This window comes from Capricornis sumatraensis, chromosome 2 (assembly GCF_032405125.1).
Source record: "Capricornis sumatraensis isolate serow.1 chromosome 2, serow.2, whole genome shotgun sequence".
NCBI classification, from domain to species: Eukaryota; Metazoa; Chordata; class Mammalia; order Artiodactyla; family Bovidae; genus Capricornis; species Capricornis sumatraensis.
This window is the reverse complement of record NC_091070.1, coordinates 59,208,054-59,224,261: the sequence shown is the minus strand read 5'-3', so window position 1 is coordinate 59,224,261 and position 16,208 is coordinate 59,208,054. Positions and strand designations below refer to the sequence as shown.

At 41.3% G+C, this 16,208-nt stretch overlaps 1 protein-coding gene across 1 annotated transcript in view; it reads right to left on the bottom strand.

Moving 5' to 3' along the window:
* Positions 1-15,250, bottom strand: part of MAP4K5 (mitogen-activated protein kinase kinase kinase kinase 5) — a 114,139-nt gene extending 98,889 nt beyond the window's left edge. Inside the window, exons 1-2 of the mRNA XM_068966384.1 lie at positions 15,237-15,250; positions 14,765-14,981 (exon numbers count right to left, since the gene is read on the bottom strand). Coding sequence (XP_068822485.1) covers positions 14,765-14,872 — 108 coding nt within the window. The 5' untranslated portion in view covers positions 14,873-14,981; positions 15,237-15,250. The remainder of the gene's footprint in view (positions 1-14,764; positions 14,982-15,236) is intronic.
* Positions 15,251-16,208: the final 958 nt, after the last annotated feature.

Here is a 16,208-nt window from a genome sequence, read left to right as displayed (position 1 = left end):
GGACTACAGCCGCCTAACAGGTTCTTCTGTTCACAGGATTTCCCAGCCAGGCAAGAATACTGGTGTGGGTTGCCATTTCCTTCTCCAGGGATCTCCAGGGTCCAGGGATCAAACCTGTCTCCAGCTTGGTGGGCAGATTCTTTACCACTGAGCCACTCGGGAAGACTTGTAAGTCAATCCTCAACAAAAACAAATAGGTAAGTAGGTAGGGAGGTAAAAAGAAAACTAAAACTACTCTAGAGATACTGTTCTATGAAAATCTTAGTTTGGAGGAAATTTTGGAAATCATCTAATTCAACCTTTTTCCTAAAAAGCAATTTTCTTTTACTTAAGTCTATGGAAGTCATTTGGTCAATTTGATACATTCGTCTTTAGCATAAATTTAGTTGTATAAAGGCTTTTTATGATAAGCAAAATTGCGACTTTCCTATTAATTTCTCTTCAGCCTCCCTGGTGGTCTAGTGGTGAGGATTTGGTGCTCTCTCCTCAGTGGTCCCAGTTTTGGTCTGTGAGATAACGCCGGTTTATTCGATTCCTCCTCTGGAAAATCTCACATACCTAGATTCATTGATTTATTCAGTAAGTATGTGTTGAGTTCCTATGGCACTCAGGGGCCTAGTTCTAATTTTAACATGGCTCAGATAGAAATAGAAAAACTCCCTTCTATCTAAGGATGAAACATGCTAATTTTCCCAACATGCCACATACAGATTCCAGACCCTTACCACTATTCTGATTGCTATATGCTTTGACCATGAACTCAAAGTTTGATGCCCAACAAAAATGATAGTAGTTAAAATATTAGATTCATTACAAAAGTTGGTATAGGTGACTTAGATTCGTCCTTCAACTCTCTATAAAGGTATGATTTTTTTTAATTCAAAAATAAATGTTGAAAGTGATATACTCAAAACACAATGCAGGACTTCATCCTGTGGCAAGAATAAAGTAAAGTGCTTCATTTTACTTCTATTATAAATCTTTTTAGGAAAAAGGGAGGTCATAAATAAATACTGTAGACTATATAAGTTACATAAAATTTCAAGGAGACCACTTCCAATAAGATCATCAAATTTATGTGAACAAAATATCATAAAGAAGGGAGCCACTTAGCATATTCGCCAGATGAAAATTTAATATAAAGATAAGTCATTAAGTATTTTAACATTTATTCACTCAGCACCCATTATGCATTGCATACTTTAGGTATGAGGGTAGTATTTGGTGGGGTAATAGCAAAAAATTAAAGATTTACCTGCTTTGTTTGAGTTTCAATGGGACAGATTTCAGATCCACACAGGAAAGTTTTTTTATAGTACTTAAGTAGAAACCAACTGCTTCGAAACATAGCATGTCTTTATTATTTAAATGTTAAATGATACCTTATAAAGGAAAGGGTAGAGGACATACGTACTGTGTAAGAGGTTCCTGCCAGCTCCCAAATTCCTTAATTTTTGTGGAGTAATTTTTCCAAGCTGCCTTCCAAATCTAGACAGGTGCTCCCTCTCCACTTAAGGGGGCTGTATTGCAGGCTTTGCCCCACTACCAGGCAGACATATTCACAGTCTAAGGCCTGACTGTTAGGGTGACCCCAAATCTGTCCAAATGACTTTTATCTCAGGATACACTAGAGCCTAGTCTGTCAGGATACTTACGTGTGTCTGAAAAGAAGTCCTTTCCTAATACAGACTGATTTTATCAAAGGGAGCATTCCTTCTAGAGGATTGTTTAAACTGAATTAAGTATCCTTTGTCATTAAGGAGGCCTTAGTGGCAAAGGAAAAGAGAGAAAAGGGCTTGAGTTAAGATTTAAAAAGGTAGGCAAAAAAGAAACATAAACATATAAGTGTAAAATAAGGTAGCAGAAATACATTAATTACTAATAATCAAAAAGAGGTAGGGAATATATAAATACTTAATCACTGTTATTGGGTGCAACTTTGGGGGGAAATAATTGGTCAAATTCACTAAAAGCTTAACATAACTCAGAAAACTTATTTCTAGACATTTACTTAAAGAAATAATTAAGGATATGCAAAAAGAATTTGTTCAAGGGTATGGATCACAGTATGCCTAATAAGGAAACACTGGAGAAGATTTACTTGTTCAGCAATATTGAATTAAACATTGTACAGATACAAGGAAATAATACAAATATTAAATGTGTATAGTCACATGAAAAGTTGTGACACACTGTTAAATGAAAAAGTACATTATCAAATATGTATTCCACATAATATTCTATAAATAATGTGTTTACATATAACACATATTAAGATTTATGTGCGTGTGTGTGTGCTCAGTCACGATGTCTGACTCTTTGTGACTCTGTAGACTATAGCACACAAGGCTCCTCTGACCTTGCAATCTCCAGGCAAGCACACTGGGCGCAGGAGAAGGAGTTGCCATGCCCTCCTCCAGGGGATCTACCAAATCTGGGGATAGAATTCGTGTTATGTCTCTGCAATGAAGGCGGATTCTTTACCCACTGAACCACCTGGGAAGCCCTGATTTATGTACGTGTCCTTAATATGACTTTTTAAAAGTTTTGAAAGATTTATAAAAATTTTCATCTTCCAGTAAAAGAAGTACATGTAATCTTTCATTTATTACTATATCATAGTTTTCTAAAATAAACACCTATTACTTAAAATGTATTTTTTGAAAAATGTAGGAAAGAAGGCTATCAATTCTCAGGCAAGGAAGAAAGAGGCAAACAGAAAGGCAAGTCCTACCCATGAATCTACAGAATGAATAGGAAATTATTCCTGGGGAAAAAAAATTACAGGGAACCCAAGCATCTCCATTGTCTATTACATTTAGGAGTCAAAAAGCTTAAAATGCAAAAGTTGTTAATAATTTATTGCAAGTTATGTCTATTAAAATATATTGTCATGCCCACATTGGATTCCTCCTGATACTGATAAGGGGCAGGGTTAAAAAAAGGAGGGAGGGGGCAAAAAGGCACAAGGCACCTAAAAAAGAGGATGCATGTATGTGAGAGGGTAACACATTGGTTCACAAGATATCCTTCTCGGGATATGACTTAAATTACAGACAACTAGAAGTAACTCGGAGAAGGCAATGGCACCCCACTCCAGTACTCTTGCCTGGAAAACCCCATGGACAGAGGAGCCTGGTAGGCTGCAGTCCATGAGGTCGCTAAGAGTCGGACACAACTGAAGCGACTTAGCAGCAGCAGCAGGAGTAACTAGCTAATGCTACAAAAGCCAGGCTATTCTACTACATGCAATAATTAGCATTTTATTTAACTTAGCTTACTAAATCTAGTCTATGGGACCCAGTTAATTCAGGTAACAATAAGTCTAAGTTTCCAACAAAATGAACGGAAGAGAAGGCACATAAGGAACGGTGTCTAACAACCAAGAACTAGAACAGTTTCTCTCTTACTTATTAACACGTAGGATGGCTATGAGCTAAGTTAATCTCCACAGTAAAAGCAAACCAAGCTTGAGCTCCAATTTGGAAAATTTAAGGGTAAGAGTAATGACCAGGTGGGTAACCAGAAAAAAGTACTTCTGAAAGTTGATGTTGAGACCTGAAACTTATATGCATATTCAAATCAGTCCAAAAAGTCTCTCACCTCTTAGCAGAGGGATAAGGCTGCCAAGTCTCATCTGACCATCTGCCCGTAATTTGTTTAGACCTTTTTACATGCTGGGCAATGTGTTAAGGGCTATGTATACAGCAATGAATTTAAAGATGTAGTCCTGAGGCAGTTTGCTTTAGTAGAAAGAACAGAAATACGGAGTCAGAAGATCTGGATTCATGTCCTCATAGTGCCACCTATTAACTGTGAGACCTAGAGGAAACAGTAAGTTTCTTCTGGGTAAATCAGAGATGATAATACATCTGTCCCACCTATCTCATAGGACTACTGTGAGAAACAAGTAATATACTGATTTTGAAAGAGCTAAACAAACATTAGTCACTCTTAGTCATTTTAATCCAATTTTATTTTTATAAAAATGTTAGAAGGTGGGGGCCAGTATGAGTCATGGGCCCAAACACCTCCAACGATAGACTGGGCTATCAGCCGGCTTCCAATATCATATTTTCAAAATCTCAGTGGGAGATTATGACATTTAACAGAAGTAGAGTTATACTAGACTTAAATTCATCTTGCCTTTTTCAAAGAGTTATCTACACTCTCAAACATAATCAGTACTTCACATAATTGAAAAGCAACAGCCTCCTAATGACATTCAAACATGTCAAATACTCAAAAGTAGTCCAATGCAGCCAAGTGAAAGTGACTGCTCCAATTTATCTAATCTAGAACTAAATTCTCAAATTGATAACAAAGCCCTGAAAACAAAAGTATCGCTTGTTAATAAGTTAATAAGTATCACATGTTTCTCTTCCTACATATTTGATCTGAAACCACAATTTAAAGCTTAGAGTGAAACTAATATAAATTCTGAAAGCAAAAGTAAAATCAGTTCAGTTCAGTCGCTCAGTCGTGTCTGACTCCTTGCGACTGTATGGACTGCAGCACACTAGGTCTCTCTGTCCATCACCAACTCAGGAGTTTACTGAAACTCATGACCATCGAGTCGGTGATACCATCCAACCATCTCATCCTCTGTCATCCCCTTCTCCTCCCACCTTCAATCTTTCCCAGCATCAGAGTCTTTGCAAATGAGTCAGTTCTTCCCATCAGGTAGCCAAAGTATTGGAGTTTCAGCTTCAACGTCAGTCCTTCCAATGAATATTCAGGACTGATTTCCTTTAGGATGGACTGGTTGGAACTCCTTGCAGTCCAAGGGACTCTCAAGAGTCTTCTCCAACACCACAGTTCAAAAGCATCAATTCTTTGGCGCTCAGCTTTCTTCACAGTCCAACTCTCACATCCATACATGACTACTGGAAAAACCATAGCCTTGACTAGACGGACCTTTGTTGGCAAAGTAATGTCTCTGCTTTTAAGTTGCTGTCTAGGTTGGTCATAACTCTTCTGTCAAGGATTAGCATCTTTTAATTTCATGGCTGCAATCACCATCTGCAGTGATTTTGGAGCCCCCAAAAATAAAGTCTGTCACTGTTTCCACTGTTTCCCCATCTATTTCCCATGAAGTGATGGGACAGGATGCCATGATCTTAGTTTTCTGAATGTTGAGCTTTATGCCAACTTTTTCACTCTCCTCTTTCACTTTCTTCAAGAGGCTCTTTAGTTCTTCTTTGCTTTCTTCCATAAGGGTGGTGTCATCTGCATATCTGAGGTTATTGATATTTCTCCTGGCAATCTTGATTCCAGCTTGTGCTTCATCCAGCCCAGTGTACTCTGCATATAAGTTAAATAAGCAGGGTGATAATATACAGCCTTGACATACTCCTTTCCCTCTTTGGAACCAGTCTGTTGTTCAATGTCCAGTTCTAACCATTGTTTCCTGACCTCCATACAGATTTCTCAGGAGGCAGGTCAGGTGGTCTGGTATTCCCATCTAATTCAGAATTTCCCACACTTTGTGGTGATCCACACAGTCAAAGGCTTTGGCATAGTCAATAAAGCAGAAATACATGTTTTTTTTGGAATTCTCTTGCTTTTTCTATAATCCAACAGATGCTGGCAATTTAATCTCTGCTTCCTCTGCCTTTTCTAAATCCAGCTTGAACATCTGGAAGTTCACAGTTCATGTACTGTTGAGGCCTTGCTTGGAGAATTTTGAGCATTACTTTGCTAGAGTGTGAGATAAGTGCAATTGTGTAGTAGTTTGAGCATTCTTTAGCATTGCCTTTCTTTGGGACTGGAATGAAAACTGACCTTTTCCAGTCCTGTGGCCACTGCTGAGTTTTTCAGATTTGCTGGCACATTGAGTGCAGCACTTTCACAGCATCATCTTTTAGGATATGAAATAGCTCAACTGGAATTCCATCACCTCCACTAGCTTTGTTCATAGTGATGCTTCCTAAGGCCCACTTGACTTTGCATTCCAGGATGTCTGGCTCTAGGTGAGTGATCACATCACTGTGATTAACTGGGTCATTAAGATCTTTTTTGTATAGTTCTTCTGTGTATTCTTGCCACCTCTTCTTAACATCTTCTGCTTCTGTTAGGTTCATACCATTTCTGTCCTTTACTGAGCCCCCCTTTGCATGAAATAGTCCCTTGGTATCTCTAATTTTCTCGACGAGATCTCTAGTCTTTCCCATTGTATTGTTTTCCTCTATTTCTTTGCACTGCTAAGTCACTGCAGTCGTGTCCGACTCTGTGCGATCCCATAGATGGCAGCCCACCAGGCTCCCTCGTCCCTGGGATTCTCCAGGCAAGAGTACTGGAGTGGGGTGCCATTTCCTTCTCCAACGCATGAAAGTGAAAAGTGAAAGTGAAGTCACTCAGTCATATCCGACTCTTAGCGACCCCATGGACTGCAGCCAACCAGGCTCCTCCATCCATAGGATTTTCCAGGCAAGAGTACTGGAATGGGGTGCCATTGCCTTCTCTGTTTCTTTGCACTGAGAATCTACTAATAACTTGATCTATATTCTATCACATTTGTCATCATCAAAAACACCGGAAATGATAGTTAAAATGAAAATACTGAACCTATGAAATAAAAATAAGAAAACACCAGTGGGGAAAGAGAGTAGAAGCAGACACACATCTTTTGTTTGCAAACTCATGCTATTAAAAAATGACCAGGGAAGATAAGAAATGGGTAAGCTACATACAACTGCTGAACTTAATTAAAATCACAATGACTTGTATTTCTGCACCAGTCAATGAGATGCAATGATGGCAGTGACAGTGTCTCAGTTCTAACTCCTAACACTAAGCTTATAATTTAGCTGTAGAGATAGGTTTAGGTGATTCAGTAAGAGAGAGAGATATTTAAGGCTTCCTCTGATTATCCAGATATCAGCTTGGCCAACTCCTTATTTGCCTAAAGTCTTTTACTCAAACCTAACCTTGTGATTGCAGCCATGAAATTAAGATGCTTACTTCTTGGAAGGAAAATTATGACCAACCTAGATAGCATATTCAAAAGCAGAGACATTACTTTGCCAACTAAGGTCCATCTAGTCAAGGCTATGGTTTGGCCAGTGGTCATGTAAGGATGTGAAAGTTGGACTGTGAAGAAGGCTGAGTGCTGAAGAATTGATGCTTTTGAACTGTGGTGTTGGAGAAGACTCTTGAGAGTCCCTTGGACTGCAAGGAGATCCAACCAGTCCATTCTAAAGGAGATCGGTCCTGGGATTTCTTTGGAAGGAATGATGCTGAAGCTGAAACTCCAGTACTTTGGCCACCTCATGTGAAGAGTTGACTCACTGGAAAAGACCCTGATGCTGGGAGGGATTGGGGATAGGAAGAGAAGGGGATGACAGAGTATGAGATGGCTGGATGGCATCACCGACTTGAAGGATGTGAGTTTGAGTGAACTCCAGGAGTTGGTGATGGACAGGGAGGCCTTCAATTCATGGGGTCGCAAAGAGTCAGACACGACTGAGTGACTGAACTGAACTGAACTGACTGAACCTTCTCAATGTGGCCCACAATGCTCATCCTAATATCATTTCTCAACCTACCTTCCTGATCTCACCCTGGCAACCCTGAACCCCTTAACTTGTTCAGCTTTTTCTTCTTTCTACATCTTTAGTCACCTTCTCACATCCCATACAAGTTATTTATTATGCTTATTGTTTATTCACTCTCTCTTTCCCCTACAATGTAACTTCCATGAGGACAAGAATCTTTGCACTGCTCACTGGTATATTCCAAGACCCCAGAACAGTGTCTGGCACATAAGAGGCCCTCTATAAACACTGGTTGAATCTTTACCCCTTTCTACCCTGTCATCTCCCAGCTCCATTCTAGCTCCCTATTCATCAATGTGCCTCATCCTACCATACCCATAGGGAACAACTGGAACTGGAAATCAATGGAGACTCTATTTCAGAGAAGAGAAGAAAAGAGGAAGGAAAAAGAAAGGTAGAGAACGAGGTTTTAAATTTATCCCCTACCTTTTGATTCCCAACAATTCCAACCTAAGTTTTCGTGTGTAATTTTTCTAAATTTTCAATTCCTACCAAATTCTGTCTTGACTGCCTTCTTAGTCAAATTCTTTCTCTAAACTCGCAACACTCCTGGGTCAATTGGGTGATAAGACAAGTTTAAAGAATAATAACTGAAAAACTGTAATCAGACTCAATGGAAGGAAAAAAAAAAAAACAGAAACAGTGGAAGAAACATCTGTGTCTCATTTCCTTTTCCCTTCATAGCTAAGCTGCTTCAAAAAGTGGTCTACATCCCCCTCCTTCCTTACTGACCATTCACATCTCAGCTCTTCTGCTCTGAATGAACCTTTCTGATTCCTTACTTAAATGACCACTATGTCGCTCACACCTTCAAAACGTTTTTATTGAGCACTTAGAATATGCTAGGCACTATGTCAGGTTAGCTGATTCAGTGGCAAACACAATTGCTAGACTTGCACTTTGAGCAGAAGAGGAACACTGACAGCAACAAAGATGAGTGACAAATGGTAAGTATTATTTAAGAAGTTACCACAGACAAAATGCAATGTTTAAAGAGAAATGCAAACAGTAGAAGATAGATGAAAGACAAGAGGAAGGATGTTTTAGGAAAAGGAAATAGTACCTGCAAAAACCTGATGGACAGAGTAGAGTGCATATAAAGAATGGAAGGAAATTCAGTGTCAGGAGAGACAGGCCTTAAAAGCCATTTTATTCTAAAACTTTAATCTGTGGGCAAGGAGAATAAAAAGAAATGACACAAAACTTCAGATTTAAATTTTCTAGAAGATGAAAATATTTGCCTTATCACAATTAGAGCTGAAGGAAACAGGAATAGACTCAGGATGACAGAGATGAGTTCTTGAAACTCCTTGATTTCTATGGAAAGAACTTCCTCATAACTTTTTGTTTCTTCTCAGACTCCTTCAACATATTATTTTCTTCTGTCATAATTCTAAGACTATTGCCTTTCCTCAGCTCTCTTACAAATGTACTCTTCTATATAACCTCACCTGTACTACACAGGTACCATCCCATAAAGTGACAATGACTCCCAAACCTGTATCCCTGGTCCAGCTCTCTTAAGGCCAGAGCTGCATTTTCTACCATCTGTTGGACATAATCACCTATGTACCGTCATATATCCAAAACCAAACACAAGATCCAGAACCCACAAATCTGGTATTTCTTAATTCTGTTGGTGATACCAATGCAGTCATCCAAGCAGAAATTCTAAATGCTACTGGCTACCTGTTTTTCCTTCACTGATCACCAGGTAATTTTGATCATCTAAATACAATGCAAATCTATCATTTCCTTTCATCTCTAATACCAGTGCCTAAATTTCAGCTTGCATAAACTATAATCTGGATTATTCAGTAACTGGTCTGCATACTTTCAGAAACTTTGTCTAATCCAGCCTCTATACCATGAGAGTTTCCCTCCTAAAGTGTTTCGTCAGTTTACAGGAAGAAGTCCAAATTCTTTGCTATGACATACAAGGTCCATTATCTGGTCCTTGCCTGCCAGTGAGTGAGTGAGTGAATTTGCTCATTCAACTCTTTGCAACCCCATGGACTACAGCCTACCAGGCTTCTCCATCCATGTAATTTTCCAGGCAAGAGTACTACAGTGGGTTGCCATTTCCTTCTCCAAGGGATCTTCCTGACCCAGCGATCGAACCCAGGTCTTCCACAATGCAGGAAGACATGTTACCATCTGAGCCACCAGGGAAGCCCTGTCTGCCATTAAATAGCTTGTACTCCCCATCTATGGAGTCTCTGCCAGATTTGGTCAAACCAAACTTGGAAAGCAGATGCAGGTCCCTCAAGATTTATCATTGTTTTTCAAGCCACTAGGTATTTGCATACATTATTTCCACAGCCTACAATTTCTTTCCCATTTGCTCACCTAGAAATCACCCTGAATTCTTTTAAAATCCAGTTAACGTCCCCACTCTTTTTAATCTTCCCTTGTTCACATCATAGCTCTCTATCCTCTTCTCCTTTCCCTAGTCCCCACAGAGAAAAAACCAAAGTTGAGCATTTCTCCCACTTCACTTCTATTCTGGCATTTACCAAATTATGAAAGCTTACATGTCTGCTTTCCTGACTAAATTATGCGTTCCTGTTGATAGTGTACTTTTTCATGTGTGCATCCCCATACCATACCATACAGTTGGCACTCAACAGAAAACAAACCAAATATTTCCTGAATAAATAGAAAGAAGTATTTCTTGAATAAATGAATATCTACAGAAGGGTTGTGATGTACCAAGCTTTGTTTTTATAAAATGAGTTCCTGGGTTAAACTATGCTAAAGCTGAAGCTCCAGTACTTTAGCCACCTCATGCGAAGAGCTGACTCATTGGAAAAGACTCTGATGCTGGGAGGGATTGGGGGCAGGAGGAGAAGGGGACGACCGAGAATGAGATGGCTGGATGGCATCACGGACTCGATGGTTGTGAGTCTGAGTGAACTCTGGGAGATGGTGATGGACAGCGAGGCCTGGCGTGCTGCAATTCATGGGGTCGCAAAGAGTCGGACATGACTGAGCGACTGAAATGAACTAAAGTCACTCTAGAATTGTGACTTCTGGCTTGGGGAAGAGAGAGGGAGGGTATATATAAAAGAGGGATTCATTACAGCTGACCCAGTTCATCCAGCACCCAGAGAATACACAGAAGTAATAAGACTATGTGACAAAGATTTCTACACAAATTATAACATTATTTTAAGTAGTAAAAATTAAAAACAACAATGCGAAACTTAGAATCATTAACTAAATGAGGATTTTTTCAATGGATCTTTTAAACATGGTATTTTTGAAGACTATTTAAAGATCAGGGCTCATTTAGTCCACCTGTCAATGCAGGAGATGTGATTTCAATCCCTGTGATTTTAATCTCCAGGGAAGATCCCCTGGAGAAGGAAATGGCACCCCCACTCCAGCATTCTTGCCTGGGAAATCCCATGCACAGAGGAGCCTGGTGGTCTACAGTCCATGAGGTTGCAAAAGTGTGGGACACAACTTGGTGGTTAAACAACAACAATTTAAAGATCAGGGAAAATGCTGGCCATTCCAATCAAGTGGAAAAAAAAGATATATCATGATACCAATTTTATAAAGCCATGTTTAAACATATTGGTTTGAAAACTTTCAGGAAAAATGCCTGAAATAAACTATTAATATTAAATTATTAACAGTACTTATCTCTGGTTAATTTATACAACTAATATCATTCAACAAATATTTATTGAGCATCTGTCTGTCTGCTACTGTACAGTAATGAGCAGAAGACATTTGTTCCTGTCCTCCTGGAGCTAAATATATCACACTTTTATAATCAATCAGAAAAAGCAATACAGGTTAGAAAAGAATACATGAGATCAACCCACTCTAAATTTATAACCCATAAACAAGATTACTAACACTTCTCTGGAACCTAGGTTGGGAACAACTTTCATATAAATATTTAGATAAAGGCAACCTACCCAAATGACTTGTACTGTTAGTTGTAAACTGTATCATAACAATTGTCTAGATCACTATGGACAGAAGGTAGCAGAGATACTATCTCTCCTCCTTCTGTTGGAAGATTTTAAAATTAATGTTAATTATAAATAAAATTTGCTTAGTTGAAATTTAATCTCTCATACATCTTCCACCACATTTCTTTTCTCCTTGTGTTTCTTTCCCCTCCACTATTTCCTGCTTTCACCTTCAATAATTTAACCCACTTATTTAAAAGAATCTTTGTAATAGTCTTCTTTCAACCCAGAATAGCCAGTTTGAGTTCTGCCCTCCTAGGGATTCTCAAGAAAGACAGGAGCTTCAGAGGGGATCTGTGCCTCTGAAGAACAAAAATAATTCACCAAAAAATCTCAAAGCTGTGGTACTTTCAAAGCTCCAGGTCCATAAGATAGAAAAAGAAATAAGGAACTTTCCTGGAGGTCCACTGGTTTAAGACTCTGCACTTCCAGTGCTTCACTGTAATTATTTTGCTAGTTTACATCACAGACTGAAATTCTTCTAAAACTTCCTAGGATTTTCAGTTCATCTTAAACACAGTGATAAATAATAAAATTAAGTGCTCTGAGTTAAAAACTTCAATACTACAGTTTGAATGTTACCTGTTTTTAGGCATATTAAGGAGTAAATACACAGACTTAAAATTCTGTAGGTTTAAAAATATTGACAATGGATATGCTATGAAATAGTTTTCCAGAAATATTTTTCCCAGGGGACTCAAATAATTGAAATTTGTAATAAAAATTCATATGCAGGATATAATTGGCATTACAAGAATATATAGAGTATTAAATGTTAACTTAGTGTTGTGATGTCAAAAGCATACACCCAAAAAGTAGGGGACAGAATTATTGATAGTCATTCATTCATCAGTTTCAGAAAGTACTTATTCTGTGCCAGGCACAATTCTAGGTACTGTTAGAGACAGAGCACTGCGTAAAACAGAAAATTCCTGCCCTCGGGGAGTATGTTCTTGGATTGAGATAGGTAACCAACAAGAAAAAAGTAAGTAAAACATTAGAGTAATAAGTGCAAAGAGAAAAGAAGTAGGAAAAAAAGATTGAGAGGGTATAAAAGCAAGGAGGGAAGGGAGCAAGCCATGTGGCTGTCCGAGGAAAGCCATTGTGAGCAGCAGGAATAGCCAGAACAAAGGCCCAAAGGTAGGAAGATGTACATTCTGTTTAAGAAAGAGCAGGCAGGCCAGTGTTGCTAGAAGACAATGAAGGAGGGGGAAGAGTCATAAATGAGGCCAGAGAGATAATGCGGAAGGTCTGTCTAGGGCCCCCTGGAAGAGCACTGGAGTAAGGCTTTCCTGGACAGTTAGGATAATAACAGTTGGAAATTTAGGAGGGAGGTGATTCCAGGTAATTAGAACAAAAGAGAACAAAAGACAAGGAACCAGGATTTTGAGGATGTTTAGGAATCAGCAATTGCTTGCTGTGGAATGAATATACACATAAAGTGAGGGAGCATGAATATAAGAGAAAGGGATCATGTGTGAGGTGACAGTTGAAGGTGCTGTATGATAAATATTCAGTCTTTGATCCTCTGTTTAGGAACTGTAGAAGAGAGATAGGGCAGGGAGGCACCAGGGTAAAAAGTAATCTTAGCTGCCCCTTTAATATAACCTTTTGCTTTCCCTGGCAAGGATAAAACCCTGCTCCAGATAACTGCTTTAGTTAGCTGTTATATTTATAAAGAAAAATGGTAAAAGTCTTGGGATTTCTGTGGGGAACACTTCAAATGTTCTTGTAGTAGGAAGGAGAGAAAATATACAAGAACTGGAATTCAGATTACTGTATTATTAACATGAACTGAATTGATGATGAACAACTGTATGATTAACATTAACTAGTAATACATAGTGAATCATAAAAAGAAGATGACTAAAAAGCGGGACTGAGAAAGCAAATAGGAATTTCAAGTTTTTAAAGATCATTCCACAATACCTCTAATTCTATATAAAGAGGATTCTGGATTCTATTATAATTATCCACTTTGAATTAAAATTATTCACAAGGCAAAAGCTGGAACCTTCCTCTCAATTCAACATACCATACAGAACAGTACCTAGTACAGAAGATGCAAATGCTTGCTTAAATAAAAATCCTACCCTTTACTTTTCATCTCAATAGAATCAGTGTTAGAGCTGTCTTAACACAACCTCAAATTGTTACTATTAATAGGGAGGATATTAACAAAAACAGAAGTTAGGAAGAAAGGATGATTTTCTTCCATATTACCACCTATGCAAAACAACATACCCCAGAGGATTCTACTGGTTAATTAACCATATAACACAAGGCCAGTTTCAAATACAAGCAGGAGTGTTACTTGGAATAATGGCATACATAACATGATTAAATCCAATAAACAAAGCTGTTCCAAATCCAGGAAAATTTCCCTCAATACATCCACATGAGTTGCAGTAGAGATTCCTTTTTGAAACACAACAAAAAGCATAAGACAATCCGAAACAATCTCTTTTATCTTGATCCTTCAAGAACTCAGTGAACTTGGGGAACCGGGTTTGCGTCTCTGTATGTTTTTTCAAATCTCAAATTGAGAGTAACATCCTCCTCTTTCGTTCCAAATAAAGCAAACAAGTACAATTAAAAGGACAGCAGCTCTTAACCACTCTTGGTCATGGGATGTTATAAATTCCAAAGAGAGGAACTGCTAAAGTAGAAAAAGGAATCACCTGATACAAATAACGAAACTTATGCGGGGAAAAGCATTGTTCTACATATGATAATGTTTGTGCCCAAGCCACTTTTTAGACTGCTTACAGATAAAACTGAGAGGAGGGATTTCACAGGACTTTATAAACCACGATTATCCATCAAAAAGTTTTCTTATGCAAATGTCGGAATGTCAATATACTTTCTGGTCTCCCGACTTCCAGGAAGCATTTTTCCATGCTAAGACAAGAACATTTTCAAGTGCAACTCCGTAAGCAGATTCGAACTCCCCTGGATACCACAAATAAGCATGAAAAAAGCCTTTATACGACAAAAAAGTACAAAGGTAGTTTGCAAAGGTGTGATTAGTTCTGCTTGTTGGAGCGATTAGAGCAAGCAGTGAATAGAAAGTGCCCTGAAACCGAGCACACTGAACCACGGCCGCGGCATCTCCAAGATGCAATGATAAAAGCATCCTGCGCCCTCCTCATGCTCCCCAGAAAGTGGCCTATTCCAGGAAGCCCGCTGACCGCAGGAAAAGAGTCCGGCCGGCCTCACCTTATAGACGTCCCCGTAGGTGCCGCTGCCGACCCTCTGAACGAGCTCGTAGTCCTGCTGCGGGTTCCGCCTCAGGATGTCGGCCCCAGGCCGCAGAGGGGCCTCCATCTTCACTCAGGGCCCGGGCCCCGCCGGCTCTGCCCGCGGCGCCCCGATTCCCGCTAACGAGGACGAGCGGCGCCGCTTCCCAACATGGAGCCTCTGCCCGCAACTCCGCCTGCACGAGGGACAAGCAGAGGCTACAATCCCGAGCGGCCCAGCCCCTTCCCTTCCGCCCGTCCGGGGACCGCGGACCAGCCGGCCTGGAATTGTCCCTGGCGCCCCGCCGCCGCGTTCCGGCCGCGGCCCTTCCCCCTCCCAGGCCGCCCGCGAACTGCCGGACCGGGTCTGCCCGCCCGCCGGCGCTCGGGGTCGGCAGGATACCTCAGGGGGGCGGCCCCGCTCTTTGTTGAGCGCCGCGCCCGGGACCTACTTCCTCGCCCGCGCCTGCGTCCTGCTTCCCGGCTCCCGCCGGCCGCTCCAGGTCCCGCGCCGCCACCGCCGTCGCCTCCCGCAGCACCGCACGTCCTCTCGCGGGCGGCTCAGGCGCGTACCGTCGCCGCCGCCGCCGCCGCCGCACCACGTTCCCCACCCGGGGCTGCGTCACCGGGAGACACGTTCCCGGCCAGCGTGGGTCGGGCGCCCAGAGGCCCGCCCGAGCGCGCCGGCCGCGGGGCCAGAGTGCCGCCCTGAGGCCTGCTCGGGACACGACACTCTCCCGGCCGGGCCGCCGCGCCCCCTCTCCCGGCGCGTCCCTCCGGGCCCGGGCTCTGCTCCCCACCCGCGGGTGTTAGGGACGCCCCCGGTGCATTCGTGGGCGGACGCGCCTCGGCTAAACCGCCCCCTGCTTTGTCAGGTAAACTTGGAGAGTGACGGGTAGCGGGAGAAGGGTGGGCACGAGGGAGACGGGAACGCGGCCCCCGCCCAGTTCAGAGAAGGTACGTTGAGAGCACTGGGCCAGGAGTCAGCTGGCAGTGGGGCGCCAGGAAAGGAGGTGGGGAAGTGCCAGGTTAACTAAATCGCGACACACCCTACTGCACCGTCCTGTTTTGCAAATCATTCCCAGTGGTACCAGTTTGAGGCTTCCCTACACCTGAGCAACCTGTCTTCTGTGAGTTTTCCCGAGACATTTCTGAAAGTCTGAATTCCTAGGAAGTCTCAGTGGCCAGTATCCCAGTTGGGCACACGCGGTGTCTCGATGCGGATATTGCTCCTTTATTTGAGTCAGGAGCTTTGCAGAAGCTGAGACAGAATTAGGGACCACAGCCTGGTTCTGGTTCTACCACTTCCTCAGTATGTAACCTGGGACAAGAAAGACGTCGGATTTGGCAATGTCTCCCTATTTGCAGCTTGAAGAGGATAGGGTTTTGCATCTGACACCCAAGAGAGTGTTTATAAAGCATCT